Below are 24,253 nucleotides of genomic sequence, written 5' to 3'. Positions count from 1 at the left end.
CCTTTATGTCCAGTGACACCATAAAATCCCCCCCTTCCAGGCAGGGTATCACCGCTCGGAGCGATTCCATTATGAATTTGAATCTTTTCAAGTACAGGTCTAGGGATTTTAGATTTAAAATGGACCTGACCGAACCATCCGGCTTCGGGACCACAAATAGGGTTGAATAATACCCTTTTCCCTGTTGGCTCAGGGGAACCCTGATAATCACTCGCTGTTGACACAGCGTTTGAATTGCAGCCAGCACTACTTCCCGTTCTGGGGTAGAAGCTGGTAAGGCCGACTTGAAAAATTTACGTGGGGCACCTCTTCGAATTCCAGCTTGTAACCCTGGGAGACTATTTCTATCACCCAAGGGTCCACGTCTGACTGAACCCAGACTAGGCTGAATAGTCGAAGGCGTGCCCTCACCTGTGCGGACTCCCGCAGGGGAGCCCCAGCGTCATGTGGTGAACTTAGCGGAAGCCGGGGAGGACTTCTGCTCTTGGGAACTAGCCGCAGCAGGTGTCCTCTTGCCTCTACCCTTACCCCTGGCGAGGAAAGAGGAGCCCCAACCTATTCTGGATCTATGCGACCGAAAGGACTGCATCTGATATTGTGGGGGTTTCTTTTGCTGTTGGAGAAACAAAAAGTAAAAAGGTAGACTTACCCGCGGTAGCTGTGGAGACCAGGTCCGCGAGGCCGTCCCCAAACAATACATCACCTTTGTAAGGTAAAACCTCCATATGCCTTTTTGATTCTGCATCCCCCGTCCATTGGCGGATCCATAAGGCTCTTCTTGCCGAAATAGCCATAGCATTGGCTCTCGAACCCAGTATTCCAATGTCTCTTTGAGCGTCCCTCATATATAAGACTGCGTCGTTAATATGAGCTAATGTTAACATAATTGTATCCCTATCAAGGGTATCCAGGTCAGCTGACAGGGTATCTGTCCACGCTGCTTCTGCGCTACATACCCATGCCGACGCAATTGCCGGTCTAAGCAAAGTACCAGTATGTGTGTAAATAGACTGTAATGTAGTCTCCTGCCTGCGGTCCGCAGGGTCCTTGAGGGCCGCTGTGTCAGGGGACGGTAGCGCCTCTTGGAAGGGCGTTTAAGGCTTTGTCCACTGTGAGAGAGGATTCCCAGCATACCCTGTCCTGTGTAGGGAAAGGGTATGCCATAAGAATCCTTTTGGGAATCTGCAGCTTCTTATCTGGAGTTTCCCAAGCTTTTTCACATAACTCATTTAGTTCATGGGAAGGAGGAAAGTTCATAACCTGTTTCCTTCCCTTAAACATGTGTATCCTCGCAGTGGCGGAACTAGCGAGCGGTGGGCCCAGGTGCGACAAAATGCTTTGGGCCCCCTCCCCCCACACACACACACATCCCATCCAAGTCCACCCCCTCACCCCTGGAGAGGATCTGGTGAGGGGGACCTGCTCAGGGCCAGAGAAATGGATACCTAGCAACAGTGCCGTAACTAGACATTTTAGCACTGTGTGCAAGAAACAACATCGGAGCCCCACCCCTGCATGCAAAACAGGGGCAGTGCGCGCCGTAGGCGCGCGCAAAAATACATAGTGGCGTGGCTTCGTGGGGAAGGGGTGTGGCCACAAAATAATACCAATTCATAAAACGGTGCACAGTAGTCTCCATTATTCAAATTACGCCGCACAGTAGCACCACTACACCAGGTAGAGACCCTTTTACACCTTACAGCGGACAGATTCCTCTTTTTACACATAACGGCAGACAGCGTGCACTTTTTACACATAACGGCAGACAGCGTGCCCTTTTTACACATAACGGCAGACAGCGTGCCCTTTTTACACATAACGGCAGACTGGGTGCCCTTGTTACACATAGCGGCAGACAGCGTACACTTTTTACACATAACGGCAGACAGCGTCCCCTTTTTACACATTACGGCAGACAGCGTGCCCTTGTTACACATTACGGCAGACAGCGTCCCCATTTTTACACATTACGGCAGGCAGATTCCCCATTTTTACACATTGCGGCAGGCAGATTACCCCTTTTTACACATAGCGGCAGGCAGTCCCCCATTTTTACACATTGCGGCAGGCTGATTCCCCCTTTTTACACCTTACGTCAGGCAGTCCCCCCTTTTTACACATTGCGGCAGGCTGATTCCCCCTTTTTACACATTACGTCAGGCAGTCCCCCCTTTTTACACATTGCGGCAGGCTGATTCCCCCTTTTTACACATTACGTCAGGCAGTCCCCCCTTTTTACACATTGCGGCAGGCTGATTCCCCCTTTTTACACATTACGTCAGGCAGTCCCCCCTTTTTACACATTGCGGCAGGCTGATTCCCTCTTTTTACACATTACGTCAGGCTGTCCCCCCTTTTTACACATTGCGGCAGGCTGATTCCCCTTTTTACACATAGCGGCAGGCTGATTCCCCTTTTTACACATAGCGGCAGGCAGTCCCCCATTTTTACACATAGCGGCAGGCAGGCCCAAGAAAGAAAGAAAGAGAAAGAAAGAAGAATTATACTTACCCTCTCCGCCGGCTCAGGCTCCTCGGTGCAGCCGCGTTAGACGATTCCCGGGCAGTAGAGGAGGTGGAGGACGGAGGTGAAGAAGGGAGCCGCAGCAGCGCTTTGTTACTGGTGGAGGCGCTGCTGCTGCTGCACCTCTGCTTCCCTATAGGCTGTTCTCGGAAGACAGCCTATAGTGAAGCAGAGGGGCAGCAGCAGCAGCGCCTTCACCAGTAACAAAGCGCTGCTGCGGCTCCCTCCTTCACCTCCCTCCTCCTCCTTCCCCCGTCCGTGCCGCTGCTCCTCTCCTCTCCGGGCGGCTGTGCGCTGTAATGAGTCAGTTTGATTTATTACATGCTTGGGCCCCTGGACAGAGGCGGGCCCCAGTGCAATGCACTACTTGTACTGCCGGTAGTTCCGCCTCTGTATCCTCGTGTCGGGCACAGAGGGCTCATCAGTGATATGTAAAACATCTTTTATTGCAATAATCCTGCACTGAATACTTTTTGTCACCCTGGGGTGCAATTTTGCTTCATCATAGTCGACACCGGAATCAGAGTCCATGTCGGTATCTGTGTCCCCTATTTGTGAGAAGGGACGTTTCTGAGACCCCGACGGGTCCTGTGAGTCGGTGCCATCTGTAGGTTGAACACCTGTCGACACCCTGGACTCTGCTTTGTCCAGCCTTTTATGTAGTGAAGCTACACTTGCATTTAACATATGCCACATATTCATCCAATCCTGAGTCGGCACCGCCGACTGTGACACACCACTCATCTGTTCCACCTCCTCTTTGGATAAGCCTTCCGCTTCAGACGTGCCGACCCACACGTACCGACACCCCACACACACTGGGATATAACTATAAGGGGACAATTCCCTAAAGAAGGCCCTTTGGAAAGACAGAGAGAGAGTATGCCAGCACACACCAGCGCCAAACTGACCCAGGAAAACCCAGACAGCGCTTTTATATATATATAAATTGATTTCCCCACTCACTGCGCCAATTATGTGCCCCCTTCTCTTTTTTCAGCCCTCTGAGCTCTTCAGCAGGGGAGAGTGCGGGGAGCCAGCGTTCTCTGCAGCTTCTGTGGAGAAAATGGCGCTGGTTAGTGCTGAGGGATCAAGCTCCGCCCCCTCCAGCGGCAGGCTTCGGTCCCGTTCTGTATCTGAAAATAATGGCGGGGAATCGTTTATTTACTGCCTCAGCAGCCTAATAACATCCTTTTGTGCCAAAACAAGGTTTATTGCTGCCCAGGGCGCCCCCCCCCTGCGCCCTGCACCCATCAGTGCCATGTGTGTGTGTGTTATGTGGGAGCAATGGCGCGCAGCTTACTGCTGCGCGCTTACGTCAGGAAGATCTGAAGTCTTCTGCCGCCTGACGTCTTCTTTCTTTTCTAATACTCACCCGGCTTCTTTTTTCCGGCATCTGTGAGGAGGATGGCGGCGCGGCTCCGGGACGAACCCCAGGGTGAGACCTGTGTTCCGACTCCCTCTGGAGCTAATGGTGTCCAGTAGCCTAAGAAGCAAAGCCCTTAAACTCTTAAGAAGTGGGTCTGCTTCTCTCCCCTCAGTCCCACGATGCAGGGAGTCTGTTGCCAGCAGAGCTCCCTGAAAATAAAAAAACCTAACAAAATTCTTTTCACAGAAAACTCAGGAGAGCTCCTGTAATGCACCCTATCTCCTCTGGGCACAAGATCTAACTGAGGTCTGGAGGAGGGGCATAGAGGGAGGAGCCAGTGCACACCATACTAGAAAGTTCTTTTAGGTGCCCATATCTCCTGCGGAGCCCGTCTATACCCCATGGTCCTTACGGAGTCCCCAGCATCCTCTAGGACGTAAGAGAAAGTATGTTGGACAAAGGTACAATAGGCAATAAAGAAAGAGAAAGGCATTATGGGATAATTAGGAACAGAGAAGAGCTAGTGGGGTGAGGGAGAAAAAAAAGTTTAGGTTATACATACTTGCCTACTTTTGAAAAAGCATCTCATGGAGATTGTGAAAGTAAAACCTATCAGTGCGGATGTGTGCTGCTACATCGGAGAGGTGTGTCATGAAAATGACTTACATCCAAACGTAAATGAGCCCCAAAGTTAGTAAGATCTACTTGCTGAAGAAAAGACATGGATATTTTGCAGGATTTGTTTGTGTATTGTGTTTTACAAGAGCTTCCATATACTGTAAGTGGCCATAGGGATCATTGTATCTTATAACCAATGCAAGTATGTAGCTCTGATTTATTTTTTCCCGCAAGAATGTAATAGCTACATAATGGGGGTAAGGTGCAATCAGGGAGATTGCTGGACTATTCAGGGAGTGAGGGAGATTGCTGCTATTTCAGGGAGTCTCCTGCAGATTGAGGGAGGGTAGGCAACTATAAGGGTTATAGGATAAAAATATATATATATATATGAACACAGTTTAAAAAGTGACGTATGTTGCAGACGCTACTGTGAATTTCTGCTAATGCCACAGCTGATGGACTGCCTACTGAGACACCCACCACCTGCGACTCTAATCCGTCGATGTGCACAATGAGATGGGTTACTGTAAGAAGCTGTTACAGGCATAATAATGAGAGATGTGCGCAAAGTCTCGTGTTTTGGTTCTAATTTCCTTGTGTTTTGGTTTTACAAAACCACCCTCAAGTGTTTTAGGTCGGAATTCGGATTTAGGAGTATGTCACAATCCTGACTGTAGGTTTCATATTTGGTGACTTACCCCTGCCATCTGTCCTGGATCCTGTGTCTTTTCACTCACGGAGTTAAACAGCTTGTCAGCACTGTGAGTTTTCCTGAGTTCTCTGCCTGAAAGGTAGTAGTTAATTAGCTCCACCTGTGGTGATCTCCTGTGTGAGGCTGAATTCAGTAATCTGAACTTTAGGCCTAAAAGCCAGCATCCTGTGTTTTGCAGAAGTTCAGGCTTCAGTGTTCTCTCGGCCTGCTAGGCCTCTTTCTACATCACAGCCTTGTCTAGAGTAGTCACATGACAGTGACTGTTCACCTGAACCAGAGTTGTCCAATCCTCTGCCAGTCTGAGACTCTCTGCATCACCTAATCCTGCTCTCCAATCACCAAGGACCAGGAAGTATAAGTTGGGAGACTGAGTTAGAAACTGGGCCAGTTCCTTGTGTCACACACAGCTATGTGTGGGCCTTAAAGCTGAGCTCCCTAAAGTTGTGATCTCCAGAGCTCCCGTATCCCTGGTACCTCCGTGCCTCAGTACCTCCGTGCCTCAGTACCTCCGTGCCTCCGGCACCCCCGTGCCTCTGCACCTCGTGCCTCCAGCACCTCGTGCCTCAGCACCTCCGTGCCTCAGCACCTCCGTACTTCCAGCACCCCAGTGTCTCTACGCACCCCAGTGTCTCTACGCACCCCAGTGTCTCTACGCACCCCAGTGTCTATTCGCACCCCAGTACCTCCAAGCACCTCAGTGCGTCCAAGCACTTCCGTGCCTCCTAGTACCTCAGTGTCTCCAAGCGCCTCCGCGCCTCCTAGCACCTTAGTGTCTCCAAGCATCTCAGTGTCTCCAAGCACCCAGTGCACTTTAGCGCAGTTGTACCTGGTATCTTCACTGATTCATCAGCGCCTTTCCAGTTCTGTCTTTCAGGAGACCTTCAGCGTCCACACGTGCCTCCTGTCTGCCGACCTAATCCTGCATGAGGAGAACCTAGATTCGGCCATCTCTGCTGCGGTTCCTCTTCCCAGTCACCGGAAGAAACCCCGAGTCCACAACACTCCCAAACCAGGTCAGTGGTAGTATTCATATAATCCTCCAGTGCCCGCACAGACTTCACTAACACCGGGTTCACAAAACCTCAGTCATGACAGAGTATATTTACTAAAGTGCAGGGTTTACAGAAATGCAGTTGTTGCCCATAGCAACCAAACATATTCCAGCTTTATCTTCTAGAAGGTATTAGAGAAATGATAAGTTGAATCTGATTGGTTGCTATGGGCAACATCTTCACTTCTATAAACTTGCACCTTAGTAAATAGACACCTTAAAATCTGAATCTTGGGTTTTGGATTTCTTGAAAATGGACAAAAATAACTAAATTCATGTAATTTTTGCATTTAATATCTGAATTCCGAACAGCAGAAAGATCTGAACTGGGACCCAGGGCCTAACTCAGCATGCATCACTAATTAGAGAATTTGCAAATTAATCGATTATCGAGCAACTGCGCATGCGCATGGGGTAATAGCCTCAGAAAATGCATACAGATCGTAAATCCAGCCGCTGTTTGATTGACAGGAAGCCGGCGTTTCTGGGCAGAAACCTGACGTTTTCTGGGTGTGTCAGAAAAAACGCAGGCGTTCCCAGGCATTTTTGGGGAGGGTTTCTGACGTCACTGCAGACCACTTCCAGCACATCTCAGTCGCAGATTACTGGCAGCCTCAGACCTACGTTTGCTCAGTTGACAAAGACTCTTTGATGTTCCGGAAATTGCGTATGTATCTGCGAGTATATAGCGATCTGCGATGTATTCGCAAATTTGCATGGGGCGTTTTTTCTTTCTGTCAGAGCGACGCCTTTCTACTCGAAGACAACTGCAATTTCTCAGATTAACAATCCATGCTGAATTAGGCCCACAGATAGGATCAGATCCATCCAATTTGGGTAGGTTTCGATTTCTTAAGAACCAAATCACACATCTATAATAATAATAATACATTTAATATATGGGTTATTGTAGTAAGATGTTACAGGGGTAATAAGACATTCAGAAGATGGGTTACTGCAAAACAGGCAGTGCCAGCCAATAACGATAAATTACGCAGCCATGTACGCAGCCAAGCTCTAATTGCGCTGTCTCCCGCCACTGCACAGGGTGACACTTCACTGACTTGTCAGTCTCACCCATGGCTTCTGCTGCCCACCAGCGCCTCCTGCTCCTAGCCTGATTGATCCTCTTGTAGTGGCGGCCTGAGGGCGCAGCTGCAGTCACCCCGCTGACAAGCTCAAATGGCACCATATTTATTCCATCTATTTCTCTGTGGCAGTGGTGCTGCTGGTGAGATCTCCTTTTCCCTCCAAGTCTTCCCAGAATGCGGGGCGGGCGCAACGTCATTGAGGGAGAGAAGACCGAGGAGCAACAGCATGTCAATGGGCGACTGCGCATAGTACTACACACGACCACCAGCCCACAAGCACCCAATCTACAGTCAGCCTGTCTGAGAAGCAGACCCGTCACCCAGGCAGTCCCAGATCCCGGCCCCAGGTGCAGCATCAGCACTGCAGGGAGAGCCCCCCCCCCCCCCCCCCCCCAGCCAAGGTGAGTGCGGGTGTATACTTGCCCTGGCTGCTTGTCTCTCTCTCTCATTCTCACCTCTCTCTCTCTCTCTCTCTGTCCTCACCTCTCTGTCTTTCTCTTGTCCTCACATTTCTCTCACTCTCTTGTCCTCAACTATACATCTCTCTTGTCCTCACCTTTCTCTCTTGTCCTCACCTCTCTTTCTCTCTCTCTCTCTCTCTCTCTCCTCTCACCTTTCTCTCTCTCTCTCTCTCTCTTCCTCGCCTCTCTCTTTGTCCTCACCTCCCTCTCTCTCTCTCTCTTGCCTTCTCACATTTCACTCACTCTCTCTACTCTTGTCCTCAACTATCCATCTCTCTTGTTCTCACCGCTCTCTCTCTCTCTTGTCCTCACCTCTCTTTCTCTCTCGTACTCACCTCTCTCTCTCTCTCTCTCTCTCTCTTGTTCTCACCTCTCTCTCTCTTGTCCTCACATCTCTCACTCTCTCTTGTCCTCGACTCTCTCTCTTGTCCTCACCTGTTTCTCTCTCTTTCTCTTGTCATCTCTTTCTCTCTTGTCCTCACCTCACAGCTACTTCCATAGCGGCTCTGCTGCGGCATAATGTTTATAAGCGGCTCTACTTTGATGTCCTCACACCTCTCTATCTCATCCTTACTTCTCTCTCTCGTCCTCCCCTCTCTCTCACTCTCTTGTGCTCACCTCTCTCTCTCGTTCTCCCCTCTCTCTCTCTCTCTCTCTCTCTTGTCCTCACCTCACAGCTACTTCCATAGCTGCTCTAATGTGGCATAATGTGTATAAGAGGCTGTACTTTTTTGTAACATGTATAATCAGCTCTACTGTGGTGTAATGTGTATAAGTGGCTCTACTGTGGCGTAGCAAGTGTGGCGTAACATGCATAAGTGACTCTACTGTAGTGTAACACGTAACGTGTAAAAAGGGCACTACTGTGTGATGTAACGTGTGAATGTGACTAACCGACACTACTGTGCAGTATAATATGAATTGGTACTATTCTGTGGCCATGCTGCTATATATTTGGCTTGCGTCTGTGCACTGCCTATGTTTTAAATATGGGGAGAGGAAACTTTTTTTTCATGTGCATGTTGTGTTTTATTTTTTTCCTGTGGGGTCCTATGAGGTTGTGTTTTATTATTTTTTTTTCATGTGAATCATATATTTGTTATTTTTGTGATCTACAGATTCCTTTGTGTCATTGTTACATAATTACCTGTATGCACGATATTTCACACACCGAATATTATGTAAATATATTATGGATTATTCCACCAATGGGCACCAAAATCTATATCCACTTACCAAACAAATTAGGCTCAGGCCAGCCCCGAAATTGGCTGTTATGGGGGCAATAAAATGGGTTACTGTAAAAAGATGTTACGGTGTTAAAATAACCGTCATTTAGTAGTAGTTATGATCTCCCCAAAACTTTTGTTATGGAAAAGAGCCTCAGGGGCAATCCAATTAAATGTGAGTTTCCCCACACCGTGAGTCAGTGCAGGAAGAGCTGCACTTTACAGCAGCCCAAACTTACACATAAGTGATCACTACAAGCGCTTCTGAGTGAATGTGGGATGAAACCAACTGCGGCAAAGGCAACTCGCACCCTTCGCATTTAATTGGATTGGCTCCATAGAGTAGTGTGTTATTGTTATAATAAGATACTTTCCTTTAATATTAGACTTGTACGGGTGGTGCTTTCTAAATGACTTGTTGTGACATGTACTGTATATATGAAAAGCCTTCCTTTCCTTGCACAGCAATACCTCGTAACCGTATTACACAAGCTACCTAGATGTCCCATGGGCTAAATAACACTAGCTGGTTAAGCATATAATGCTAACTAGCAATTATACACTAAATATACTGTGTTTCCCTATAGAATACAACTGTAAGGTCTGCACCTCTCCACCTACTGTACTCAATGTATGTACGGTACCGTTCCCATTTCACAGTAGTACAGCATATATAAATGATACAGAACATGGCTATGATAGAATAGATATCGGGAAGTACTCACCTGCATTCTTGGAGGCTGCTGGCCGAGGGCTGTCTGTGGCCACTTTGGGAGATGGAGAAGAGGTTCCAGTTTTTGTGCTTCTAGATAAAGAGGATCTAGAAGTTTGAGGTTTCTTTGGGGTCCCCACCTTTGCCTGACCGCTAGGGGTGGAGTCCATTGTGATCTAACCTGCAGTAATAAAAGATGGGATATTTATCACAAAGAAGGGTGACACTTACACGGTTCTAAGCAAAGCATCGCTGACTGCCTGACATTTCTATTCCATGTTCAGCACTCTATCCCTGCCCAGCCCATCTGTAGTCCTGGACAGCTGTGCTCCGATCCCCAGTCCCAGAGGCCTTGGGTTGTCTGCCTTCAGAATCAGAGACAAGTTTCACGCCAGAGACTGTGAATTCATTTTGACTTAATTGTCACAGAATTTTGGGCTGTAGAGACCTAAAGGGATTAGTTATGCAGAATAGGGACAGATGCTGCCTGCACCTCCTACCCATCTCCCACACAAAGATACATTCACCAGTGTGCTGGGATACACGCTCATTGCCACAGAGACTACTCACATGTACATCCACAAAGCGATGACACAAACATAGGATTGCTGTGTGTGTAGGCGGATATCCACAGACACTGAGGATGAACAAACATCGCACACAATTCTCTGCATAGACTCACACAATCCCAAATCCACAACTGTCGGGAACAAGCTCCTCACTGCAATTCACATCTGAGGTAGTTTGCATTTGAATGGGTGCGCCCTTCCCCCCAAGGCACAAAACACTGGGACATCGGGAACCCGGAGGGGAGACCCTGGGAAAACACAGACCGGCTCATACACTTGCATCATAGTCTATGTTATTATCAGGGGACACACACAGCACTGTCCTTTCTTACTGTAGATGCAAAACAGCATGCTACAGCATGAGACTACAACACACACACATACTGTATTATATACACACACACACACACACACACACACACACACACACACACACACACACACACACACACACACACACACTGTTACACACACATACACAGACAATGTTACACACACACAGAAAGGCATCACACAGATGGATTACACACCGGTACCCTGAGACAATGCTGCACCTCTCCTCTCACCTCTCTGCTGTTCGGGTGTGGGAGTCACTCCCTCTGTCCCTCCTCTCTCCACACAGAGACAAGTGTCACAGGGGAAGGAGCAGATATTGATGGGAGCAGGGTACCAGGGAGAGTAGGCCGTCCAATCAGAGCAGAGCACAGCATTCGGATACCCCCACTCTCCCTCATTCAGTGGGTGAAGTGAATATTCATACACTCCCAGGGGGGAGATTAACGCTCTCTATTATCCGTCAAACGAGACGGCAGAAGAGATCAATAGAGCTTCCTCTACTACACAACAATACCCTTTCCACTGCCTGAAAGGACCAGCAGCAGCTGGAGTGGCCTCAGAGAGGCACTGGATGCCGGAGATAGAGCACACAGGGGGTAATTCTGAGTTGATCTCAGCAGCAAGTTTGTTAGCAATTGGGCAAATCCATGTGCACTGCAGGGTGGGGGGGGGGGGGGGGGGGGGCAGATATAACATGTGCAGAGAGAGTTAGATCTGGGTGGGCTATATTGTTTCTGTGCAGGGTAAATACTGGCTGCTTTATTTTTACACTGCAATTTAGATTTCAGTTTGAACACACCCCACCCAAATCTGACTCTCTCTGCACATGTTACATCTGCCCCTCCTGCAGTGCACATGGTTTTGCCCAACTGCTAACAAAATTGCTGCTGCGATCAACTCGGAATGACCACCACAGTCCGGCTGATTCAGAGTTGGGAGCAAAAAAAATGGAGCAGTTTTGCACTCATATCATATTGCCCTGCGGATGGGACAGATGTAACGTGCAGAGAGGAGCGGCTCCAAACTCACATCTAAACTGCAGTGTTACAATAATGCTGCCAAGTATTGTGGGTACATGCAAAAACAGCCAGTATTTACCCTCCATGCAAACACAAGAAATGTATTTGCATTGTTTGTCCAGGTGCAGTTACTCCTTTTCTCTGCTTTGCTCCGTACTCATAATCAGCCCAACTGTCTGCTTTCACTAATACAGCTGCAGCACAGCTAGGGGCTAACTCTGATCGCACACAACCTGAATCTTCACCTAATGTAGAATTTTATTTGCGACTGCACATGCGTTTAAAGTGCTAAAAAGTTGCAAACTTGCCCCATAGTGCGCACTCACAGATTACAGCGCTACATGCTGCGCAAGTGTAATGTTACATGACTCAGCGTCAGCCCTTTAGTTCGCACCCATAGATTACAGCGCTGTATGCTGCATAAGTGTAATTTCTCTGACGTCCTAGTGGATGCTGGGGACTCCGAAAGGACCATGGGGAATAGCGGCTCCGCAGGAGACTGGGCACAAAAGTAAAAGCTTTAGGACTACCTGGTGTGCACTGGCTCCTCCCCCTATGACCCTCCTCCAAGCCTCAGTTAGATTTTTGTGCCCGAACGAGAAGGGTGCATACTAAGGGGCTCTCCTGAGCTGCTTAGAGTAAAAGTTTAAAGTAGGTTTTTTATTTTCAGTGAGACCTGCTGGCAACGGGCTCACTGCACCGAGGGACTAAGGGGAGAAGAAGCGAACTCACCTGCGTGCAGAGTGGATTGGGCTTCTTAGGCTACTGGACATTAGCTCCAGAGGGACGATCACAGGCCCAGCCATGGATGGGTCCCAGAGCCGCGCCGCCGGACCCTTACAGAGCCAGAAGACTGAAGAGGTCCGGAAAATCGGCGGCAGAAGACGTCCTGTCTTCAATAAGGTAGCGCACAGCACCGCAGCTGTGCGCCATTGCTCTCAGCACACTTCACACTCCGGTCACTGAGGGTGCAGGGCGCTGGGGGGGGGGCGCCCTGAGACGCAATAAAAACACCTTATATGGCAAAAAATACATCACATATAGCTCCTGGGCTATATGGATGCATTTAAACCCTGCCAATTTTTCCATAAAAAAGCGGGAGAAAGGCCGCCGAGAAGGGGGCGGAGCCTATCTCCTCAGCACACTGGCGCCATTTTTTCCTCACAGCTCCGTTGGAGGGAAGCTCCCTGACTCTCCCCTGCAGTCCTGCACTACAGAAACAGGGTAAAACAAGAGAGGGGGGGCACTAATTTGGCAGATAAATATATACAGCAGCTATATCAGGGAGAAACACTTATATAAGGTTATCCCTGTATATATATAGCGCTCTGGTGTGTGCTGGCAAACTCTCCCTCTGTCTCCCCAAAGGGCTAGTGGGGTCCTGTCCTCTATCAGAGCATTCCCTGTGTGTGTGTGCTGTGTGTCGGTACGTTGTGTCGACATGTATGAGGAGGAAAATGGTATGGAGGCGGAGCAATTGCCTGTATTAGTGATGTCACCCCCTAGGGAGTCGACACCTGACTGGATGGTCTTATGGAAGGAATTACGTGATAGTGTCAGCACTTTACAAAAGACTGTTGACGACATGAGACAGCCGGCAAATCAGTTAATACCTGTACAGGCGTCTCAAACACCGTCAGGGGCTCTAAAGCGCCCGTTACCTCAGATGGTCGACACAGACACAGACACTGACTCCAGTGTCGACGGTGAGGAAACAAACGTATTTTCCAGTAGGGCCACACGTTACATGATCACGGCAATGAAGGAGGTTTTGAACATTTCTGATACTACAAGTACCACAAAAAAGGGTATTATGTGGGGTGTGAAAAAACTACCCGTAGTTTTTCCTGAATCAGATGAATTAAATGAGGTGTGTGATGAAGCGTGGGTTTCCCCCGATAAAAAACTGCTAATTTCTAAAAAATTATTGGCATTATACCCTTTCCCGCCAGAGGTTAGGGCGCGTTGGGAAACACCCCCTAGGGTAGATAAGGCGCTCACACGCTTATGAAAACAAGTGGCGTTACCGTCTCCTGATACGGCCGCCCTCAAGGAACCAGCTGATAGGAAGCTGGAAAATATCCTAAAAAGTATATACACACATACTGGTATTATACTGCGACCAGCAATCGCCTCAGCCTGGATGTGCAGTGCTGGGGTGGCTTGGTCGGATTCCCTGACTGAAAATATTGATACCCTGGACAGGGACAATATATTATTGACTATAGAGCATTTAAAGGATGCATTTAAAGGATGCATTTCTATATATGCGAGATGCACAAAGGGATATTTGCACTCTGACATCAAGAGTAAGTGCGCTGTCCATTTCTGCCAGAAGAGGGTTATGGACGCGACAGTGGTCAGGTGATGCGGATTCCAAACGGCATATGGAAGTATTGCCGTATAAAGGGGAGGAGTTATTTGGGGTCGGTCTATCGGACCTGGTGGCCACGGCAACGGCTGGGAAATCCACCTTTTTACCCCAGGTCACCTCTCAGCAGAAAAAGACACCGTCTTTTCAGGCTCAGTCCTTTCGTCCCCATAAGGGCAAGCGGGCAAAAGGCCACTCATATCTGCCCCGGGGAAAAAGACTGCAGCAGACAGCCTCTTCCCACGAACAGAAGCCCTCCCCCGCTTCTGCCAAGTCCTCAGCATGACGCTGGGGCCTTACAAGCGGACTCAGGCACGGTGGGGGCCCGTCTCAAGAATTTCAGCGCGCAGTGGGCTCACTCGCAAGTGGACCCCTGGATCCTGCAGGTAGTATCTCAGGGGTACAAATTGGAATTCGAGACGTCTCCCCCTCGCCGGTTCCTGAAGTCTGCTTTACCAACGTCTCCCCCCGACAGGGAGGCAGTATTGGAAGCCATTCACAAGCTGTATTCCCAGCAGGTGATAATCAAGGTACCCCTCCTACAACAGGGAAAGGGGTATTATTCCACGCTGTTTGTGGTACCGAAGCCGGACGGCTCGGTGAGACCTATTTTAAATCTGAAATCCTTGAACACTTACATACAAAGGTTCAAATTCAAGATGGAATCACTCAGAGCAGTGATAGCGAACCTGGAAGAAGGGGACTATATGGTGTCTCTGGACATCAAGGATGCTTACCTCCATGTCCCAATTTGCCCTTCTCACCAAGGGTACCTCAGGTTTGTGGTACAGAACTGTCACTATCAGTTTCAGACGCTGCCGTTTGGATTGTCCACGGCACCCCGGGTCTTTACCAAGGTAATGGCCGAAATGATGATTCTTCTTCGAAGAAAAGGCGTCTTAATTATCCCTTACTTGGACGATCTCCTGATAAGGGCAAGGTCCAGAGAACAGTTAGAGGTCGGAGTAGCACTATCTCAAGTAGTACTACGACAGCACGGATGGATTCTAAATATTCCAAAATCGCAGCTGATTCCGACGACACGTCTGCTGTTCCTAGGGATGATTCTGGACACAGTACAGAAAAAGGTGTTTCTCCCGGAGGAGAAAGCCAGGGAGTTATCCGACCTAGTCAGGAACCTCCTAAAACCAGGCCAAGTGTCAGTGCATCAATGCACAAGGGTCCTGGGAAAAATGGTGGCTTCTTACGAAGCGATTCCATTCGGCAGATTCCACGCAAGAACTTTTCAGTGGGATCTGCTGGACAAATGGTCCGGATCGCATCTTCAAATGCATCAGCGGATAACCCTGTCTCCAAGGACAAGGGTGTCTCTCCTGTGGTGGTTACAGAGTGCTCATCTTCTAGAGGGCCGCAGATTCGGCATTCAGGACTGGGTCCTGGTGACCACGGATGCCAGCCTGAGAGGCTGGGGAGCAGTCACACAGGGAAGAATTTTCCAGGGCTTGTGGTCAAGCATGGAAACGTCACTTCACATAAATATCCTGGAACTAAGGGCCATTTACAATGCCCTAAGTCAGGCAAGGCCTCTGCTTCAGGGTCAGCCAGTGTTGATCCAGTCGGACAACATCACGGCAGTCGCCCACGTAAACAGACAGGGCGGCACAAGAAGCAGGAGGGCAATGACGGAAGTTGCAAGGATTCTTCGCTGGGCGGAAAATCATGTGATAGCACTGTCAGCAGTGTTCATTCCGGGAGTGGACAACTGGGAAGCAGACTTCCTCAGCAGACACGACCTCCACCCGGGGGAGTGGGGACTTCACCCAGAAGTCTTCCACATGATTGTAAACCGTTGGGAAAAACCAAAGGTGGACATGATGGCGTCCCGCCTCAACAAAAAACTGGACAGATATTGCGCCAGGTCAAGGGACCCTCAGGCAATAGCTGTGGACGCTCTGGTAACACCGTGGGTGTACCAGTCAGTGTATGTGTTCCCTCCTCTGCCTCTCATACCCAAGGTACTGAGAATCATAAGAAGGAGAGGAGTAAGGACTATACTCGTGGCTCCGGATTGGCCAAGAAGGACTTGGTACCCGGAACTTCAAGAGATGCTCACGGAAGACCCGTGGCCTCTACCTCTAAGAAAGGACCTGCTCCAGCAGGGACCATGTCTGTTCCAAGACTTACCGCGGCTGCGTTTGACGGCATGGCGGTTGAACGCCGGATCCTGAAGGAAAAAGGCATTCCGGATGAAGTCATCCCTACCCTGATCAAAGCCAGGAAGGATGTAACTGTGCAACATTATCACCGTATTTGGCGTAAATATGTTGCGTGGTGTGAGGCCAGGAAGGCCCCTACAGAGGAATTTCAACTGGGTCGTTTCCTGCATTTCCTGCAAACAGGACTGTCTATGGGCCTAAAATTAGGGTCCATTAAGGTTCAAATTTCGGCCCTGTCAATATTCTTCCAAAAAGAACTAGCTTCAGTTCCTGAAGTACAGACGTTTGTCAAGGGAGTACTGCATATACAGCCTCCTTTTGTGCCTCCAGTGGCACCTTGGGATCTCAATGTAGTTTTGGGGTTCCTAAAATCACATTGGTTTGAACCACTCACCACTGTGGACTTAAAATATCTCACATGGAAAGTGGTAATGCTGTTAGCCCTGGCTTCAGCCAGGCGTGTTTCAGAATTGGCGGCTTTATCCTATAAAAGCCCTTACCTAATTTTTCATACGGACAGGGCAGAATTGAGGACTCGTCCTCAATTTCTCCCTAAGGTGGCTTCAGCATTTCACTTAAACCAGCCTATTGTGGTGCCTGCGGCTACTAGGGACTTGGAGGATTCCAAGTTACTGGACGTAGTCAGGGCCCTGAAAATATATGTTTCCAGGACGGCTGGAGTCAGAAAATCTGACTCGCTGTTTATCCTGTATGCACCCAACAAGCTGGGTGCTCCTGCTTCTAAGCAGACTATTGCTCGTTGGATTTGTAGTACAATTCAGCTTGCACATTCTGTGGCAGGCCTGCCACAGCCAAAATCTGTAAAAGCCCATTCCACAAGGAAAGTGGGCTCATCTTGGGCGGCTGCCCGAGGGGTCTCGGCTTTACAACTTTGCCGAGCAGCTACTTGGTCAGGGGCAAACACGTTTGCTAAATTCTACAAATTTGATACCCTGGCTGAGGAGGACCTGGAGTTCTCTCATTCGGTGCTGCAGAGTCATCCGCACTCTCCCGCCCGTTTGGGAGCTTTGGTATAATCCCCATGGTCCTTTCGGAGTCCCCAGCATCCACTAGGACGTCAGAGAAAATAAGAATTTACTTACCGATAATTCTATTTCTCATAGTCCGTAGTGGATGCTGGGCGCCCATCCCAAGTGCGGATTGTCTGCAATACTTGTACATAATTATTGTTACAAAAATCGGGTTATTATTGTTGTGAGCCATCTTTTCAGAGGCTCCTCTGTTATCATGCTGTTAACTGGGTTCAGATCACAAGTTGTACGGTGTGATTGGTGTGGCTGGTATGAGTCTTACCCGGGATTCAAAATCCTTCCTTATTGTGTACGCTCGTCCGGGCACAGTATCCTAACTGAGGCTTGGAGGAGGGTCATAGGGGGAGGAGCCAGTGCACACCAGGTAGTCCTAAAGCTTTTACTTTTGTGCCCAGTCTCCTGCGGAGCCGCTATTCCCCATGGTCCTTTCGGAGTCCCCAGCATCCACTACGGACTATGAGAAATAGAATTATCGGTAAGTAAATTCTTATTTTTACATGATTTAGCGTCAGCCCCTAGCGCGCACCCACAGATTATAGTTCCGTATGCTGCACAAGTGTAATTCTACATGACTCAGTGTCATCTTCCAGTGCGCACACACAGATTACAGCACTGTATGCTACACACGTGTAATCTTACATGCCTCAGCGTCACTCCACTAGTGCACACCCACAGATTACATTGTCTATTGCTGCACAAGTGTAATATTACATGACTCAGCGTCACTCCACTAGTGCACACCCACAGATTACATTGTCTATTGCTGCACAAGTGTAATATTACATGCCTCAGCGTCACTCCACTAGTGCACACCCACAGATTACATTGTCTATTGCTGCACAAGTGTAATATTACATGACTCAGCGTCACTCCACTAGTGCACACCCACAGATTACATTGTCTATTGCTGCACAAGTGTAATATTACATGACTCAGCGTCAGGCCCCTAGTGCGTACCCACAGATTACAGCGTTGTATGCTGAGCAAGTGTAATCTTAAAGGGGGAACACACAGAGCGATGTGTGCTAAGCAACGGGAGACGGGGACGGGTGGGGACTTTCACTTCACCCAGCGGTGACGTGAGCGATCTACCAGATTGTGCCTACATGCAGGCCAATCTAGAACCGACAATAGCAACGCATGGGGCCGCACATCGCTATCGGTATGGGGCATACACACGGAGAGATCTATGCTTAATTTCTAAGCAATCTAGTCAGATTGCTTAGAAATTAAGCATACATTGCTACGTGTACCCCCCTTTACATGCCTCAGCATCAGCCCCCTATTGTGCACACATAGATTACAGTGCTGTATGATGCACAAGTGTAATATTACATGACTCAGCGCCAGCCCACTAGTGCGCACCCACAGATTACAGCACTGTATGCTGTACAAGTGTAATCTTACACGACCCAGTATCAGGCCCCTAATGCACACCCACAGATTAAAGCGCTGTATACTACGGAAGTGTAATGTTACATAACTCAGCGTCAGCCCACTAGTGCGCACCCACAGATTACAGCGCTGTATACTACACAAGTGTAATGTTATTATTATTATTATTATTAAATTTTATTTATAGGGCGCCACATGTGTTTCGCAGCGCGGTACAAAGGTCAGTACAGGGAGACAAAACGGGTTCACTACGGCTGGCCGGCGGTCGGGCTCCCGGCGACCAGCATACCGGTGCCGGGAGGCCGACCGCCGGCTTACCGACAGTGTGGCGAGCGCAAATGAGCCCCTTGCGGGCTCGCTGCGCTCGCCACGCTACGGGCACGGTGGCGCACTACACTATTTTATTCTCCCTCTATGGGGGTCGTGGACCCCCACGAGGGAAAATAAGTGTCAGTATGCCGGCTGTCGGGCTCCCGGCGCCGGTATACTGAGCGCCGGGAGCCCGACCGCCGGCATACAGAAGACCACCCAGACAAAACATAGCATTACAGTAAATAAATAACAGAAATAGAGTACAGGTAACAGAGCACCACATGTTCTCAAGACATAATACAGCTAAGATGTAAGTATTGATGGAGTGATCATCGTACTACTAGAGGCTGGTGGTCATAGATGGAGATGAGCCTTTACTAGCAGGATAAAGATGGTCGTTGAGTAGGGGAGAGCTGCGAGTGAAATGTGTCGAGACGAGGGCTTAGATAACAAGAGGAAAGAGGGCCCTGCTCTGAAGAGCTAACAATCTAGTGGGGAGGGGTGACAGACAGATGACAAGAGGTGCAGGCAAGTGGGAGGTAGCCTGATGGCAGTATGCAAGCAAAGCTGAGATGTTCACGGCATGAGGCAGGGGGGTGGAGACGCGGCTTCAGCACTGGGTTATGCATCGGGAGGGTATGCTTTGATGAATAGGTGGGTTTTTAGTGCCCGTTTGAAGCTTTGCAAGGTCGGGGAGAGTCTAATGGAGCGGGGGAGTGCGTTCCACTGAAGGGGTGCAGCACGGGCAAAATCCTGAACTCGTGCATGGGAAGCAGTGACCAGGGCGGTGGAGAGGCGACGGTCATTAGTGGACCGTAGGGAGCGGGAGGGAGTATGAAGGGAAAGGAGGTTGGAGATGTAGGGAGCAGTGGAATTAGAGATGGCCTTGTATGTGAGTGTGAGGAGTTTGAAGAGGATTCTGTAGGGGAATGGGAGCCAGTGTAGATTTTGTCGAAGGGGAGTGGCAGATGTGGTGCGGCGGGAGAGGAAGATAAGCCTAGCTGCAGAGTTCAGGACAGATTGGAGGGGAGCAAGATGGGAGCAAGCGAGGCCAGTGAGGAGGACATTGCAGTAGTCAAGTCGTGAGATGACCAGTGAGTGGATGATGAGTATAGTTGCACTCTGGGAGAGATATGGCCTGATACGAGCAATGTTGCGTAGCTGGAAACGACAGGATTGTGCCAGAGCTTGGATGTGGGGTGCAAAGGAGAGGGAGGAGTCAAGAGTGACGCCCAAGCAGCGGAGTTGGGGAACGGGGAAGATGGTGGTGTTGTCAACAATGATGGAGATATTGGTCGGGGGTGTTGCTCTGGATGGGGGGAAGATGATGAGTTCAGTTTTGTCCATGTTGAGCTTTAGAGAGCGTTCAGACATCCAGGAGGAGATTGCGGAGAGGCAGCTGGAAACCTGAGAGAGGACAGAGGGGTACAGATCAGGAGATGAGAGGTAGAGTTGTGTGTCATCAGCATAGAGGTGGTATTGAAGGCCAAATGAGTTAAAGAGCGCACCCAGGGAAGAGGTATACAGGGAGAACAAAAGGGGTCCAAGGACAGAACCCTGAGGGACACCAACAGGAAGGATGGAAGGGTGTGAGGTGGTGCTGGAGGCAGACACAGAGAAGGAGCGGTTAGTGAGGTAAGAAGAAAACCAGTCAAGGACAGTGCTAGAGAGGCCAGCGTTTTGGAGTGTGCGGAGGAGGAGAGGATGATCTACGGTGTCAAAGGCAGCAGAGAGGTCCAGAAGGATGAGCAGAGAGAAGTGGCCCCTGGATTTGGCCGAAAGCAGGTCATTGGTGACTTTCACCAGGGCAGTCTCAGTTGAGTGGAGTGGGCGAAAGCCAGATTGTAGTGGATCGAGGATGGAATTGTCAGAGAGGTAGCTTGTGAGACGGCTGTAGACTAGTCGTTCAAGTAATTTGGAGGCGAAAGGGAGAAGAGAGATGGGGCGGTAGTTAGTGGGTGATGAAGGGTCGAGGTTGGGTTTTTTGAGAATAGGCGAGACCAGAGCATGTTTGAAAGGTGAGGGGAAGATGCCGGTGGAGAGGGACAGGTTAAAGAGGTGAGCAAGGTGGGAGCAGGCAGTGGGGGAGAGAGAGCGGAGAAGACGGGAGGGAAGGGGGTCCAGGGCGCAATGTTACATGACGCAGCGTCAGCCCACTAGTGCGCACCCACAGATTACAGCGCTGTATACTACACAAGTGTAATTCTACATGATTTAGTATTAGTGAAGCCAAAAATAATTATTCAGTATAACACTATAATACGGTCTCCTACCTGTGCTGGCTGCCTGGCAACAGTCGTCAGCTTGTCTAATACTGTGTAAGAGGATTTTATAGCTGACTTTAATATGTATATCGGTACATGCTGTGTCTTTTATTTGCTGCTATCTACTTCCTTCATGTTAAACAAATTTGTACCACAAGCCAATCCTCTCCCCGGGAGGGGAACAGAGCGCCTCCTGACAGTAATCCTCACACTAGTGATGAATAATACCTGACAGCCACTGTCACAAATTCACATACAACATCACAAATTAGAATAAGCATAGGCAGTGTCTTTGCCTGTGGTTGTCAGTAAATGTAAACTCCTACAATGGAGATAGGTAACAGGCTAGGCTAGGGAATACTGTAGCTAGGGATGGACATCAGCCATCAATGATTAGCAGAAATGTATGGTTTATTATTGATGGTCGATAGTTTATCAGAGTTATGATGGCTCCCACCATTGATGGTGGAGTGCCAATGGTAAAGCAACAATTATTCCCACCCATCACAACCTGCTTAGCCCTGTCCTCCTGTCATCCATTTCTTAGCCCCACAATCTTTCTGATTGGCCCACAGCTGTCACATGTCCCCACTTATGTGTCCATCAATGGTACACAAACCATCAATGATTTTCAGTCAATTATTTCCTGCCATCGATGGAAAGTACTGATGGCATAATCGATGGTGAAACTTTCAATGGCTATCCCTAGCCGAAACTGTGATATGTGGATATAAGTAGTGATGTGCACCGGACATTTTTCGGGTTTCGTGTTTTGGTTTTGGATTCGGTTCCGCGGCCGTGTTTTGGATTCGGACGCGTTTTGGCAAAACCTCCCTGAAATTTTTTGTCGGATTCGGGTGTGTTTTGGATTCGGGTGTTTTTTTTACAAAAACCCCTCAAAAACAGCTTAAATCATAGAATTTGGGGGTCATTTTGATCCCATAGTATTATTAACCTCAATAACCATAACTTCCACTCATTTCCAGTCTATTCTGAACACCTCACACCTCACAATATTATTTTTGGTCCTAAAATTTGCACCAAGGTCGTTGGATGACTAAGCTAAGCGACCCAAGTGGCCGACACAAACACCTGGCCCATCTAGGAGTGGCACTGCAGTCAGAGCTGGATTAAGGCTTTGGGGGGCCCGGGGCATTTAAGACTGGGGGGCCCTCATTCAGATGTGGACGGAGTAGCTATCGCTGCTGCTTACATAAAAGCAGCAGCGATAGCACTAATGTGGTAATGCAGCAGTAGGTGTAATGCCTCCAGCTGTATTACTGATATGAACTATGTCCAAGGATGGGGATTTAGTTGGTCACAATACTGTTGGCTACATCCCGAACCCCCTAAATACCGACAAGCATTGGCTGGCTGCGTGACCCAAGGGGTTGCGCAAGCCGCCCGCCACAATACCTACCAAGAGGCCAGGAAATATCCGTTCTCTGACAGAGATCCTGGCCTACTGTGTCCCCGGAGACACGCCTCTGTTTGGAGAAATGGAGGCCGTCGCTGCCCCCAAATGGCATCAGACTGTCAATCTCTGACTGTCTGATGCCGCCTTATGGCTGGCGCCACAGACCCGTACTGCGCACATGTAGTACGGGTCTGGTCCATGCGCAAAGTACTGAACATCGGTACTTTGCTGCATGAACCGCTACTCATCCACATCTCAATAAGAGCCATAGGTGGTCATTCCGAGTTGTTCGCTAGCTGCATTCGTTCGCTGTGCAGAGATGAGGCAAAAAAACGGCACTTCTGCGTATGCAGCGCAATACGCACGCGCATCGTACTATTACAACAAACAAAGTAGTTTCACACAGGGTCTAGCGAAGCTTTTCAGTTGCACTGCTGGCCGCAGAGTGATTGACAGGAAGAGGGCGTTTCTGGGTGTCAACTGACCATTTTCAGGGAGTGTTCAGAAAAACGAGGGCGTGCCAGGAAAAACGCAGGCGTGGCTGGGCGAACGCAGGGCATGTTTGTGACGTCAAAACAGGAACTGAACAGTCTGAAGTCATCGCAAGCGCTGACTAGGTTTTGAGCTACTCTAAAAGTGCACATAAAAATTTTGTAGCCGCTCTGCGATCCTTTCGTTCGCACTTCTGCTAAGCTAAAATACACTCCCATAGCGTTTGCACGGCTGCTAAAAACTGCTAGCGAGCGAACTCGGAATGACCACCATAGTGCACAAGCCTTCTGCGTGTACATAAACAAGGAGCATGGACACACGTCACGCAAAAAATTCACTTCACGCAGGAGGCATGCACATCACTTAACCAGCCGCTGTGCTGCCCCCAGCATCATGCACACAGCAGGTGGGAGCGATCCCTCCCTACCTTTTCTCCAGCCCACAGGTGGGACAGTTTCCGAAAAACAGGACGGTCCCACCAAAACGTGATGGTTGGCAGGAAATGCATGCTTTCATACTCATGTGTACACACACACACACACACACACACACACACACACACACACACACACACACACAATAAATATATATATATATATATATATACACACACACACACACATATATACAGTGTATATATATATATATATATATATATATAAACACATATAAGCAATAGCATACATAGTCTCACACGTATACACATGCATATATACTGTTACACACTGACAGTTACACACTTATACACATACATTCACACAGACACATACATTCACATAGTCACACACTTATACACATATATACATTTGTCACACACAGTCAGAGACATATACACCTACCACAATCAATCACACACTTATACCCATATTATACATATACTGTAGAGTGCTCCTCTCCTCCCTCTTACCTCACTATCACACACTGACTGGGTGGGCCGTGGGCACATGTCTGTAGCTGCTCCTACTGCCTTCTCTCCTCCCTCCTCTCACATGCTGCCTGCAGTGAAAATGAAAGCAGTGCCGTGTAGCCCCGCCCCCCGGCTCGGATTCCACCCCTCTGCACTCTCCCTCTGCTTTCTTT

General features: G+C 49.0%; 1 protein-coding gene across 7 annotated transcripts in view; it reads right to left on the bottom strand.

The window, feature by feature from the left end:
- The window catches only part of PRR36 (proline rich 36), a 181,696-nt gene that overhangs the window by 26,448 nt on the left and 130,995 nt on the right, over positions 1-24,253 (bottom strand). For 2 of the 7 annotated variants that reach the window (XM_063931692.1, XM_063931689.1), the window contains exon 2: positions 9,783-9,950. In XM_063931692.1, the coding sequence (XP_063787762.1) occupies positions 9,783-9,939 (157 nt within the window). In that variant the 5' untranslated portion in view covers positions 9,940-9,950. Of the gene's footprint in view, positions 1-9,782; positions 9,951-10,339; positions 10,478-10,868; positions 11,116-24,080; positions 24,164-24,253 lie in introns of those variants that run through there. The other 5 variants (XM_063931690.1, XM_063931688.1, XM_063931687.1 and 2 more) reach the window with 5 other exon arrangements.

This window comes from Pseudophryne corroboree, chromosome 6 (assembly GCF_028390025.1).
Source record: "Pseudophryne corroboree isolate aPseCor3 chromosome 6, aPseCor3.hap2, whole genome shotgun sequence".
In the NCBI taxonomy this organism is placed as follows: domain Eukaryota; kingdom Metazoa; phylum Chordata; class Amphibia; order Anura; family Myobatrachidae; genus Pseudophryne; species Pseudophryne corroboree.
Note: the sequence above shows the minus strand (reverse complement) of the source record. Positions and strands in the feature narration are given on the sequence as shown.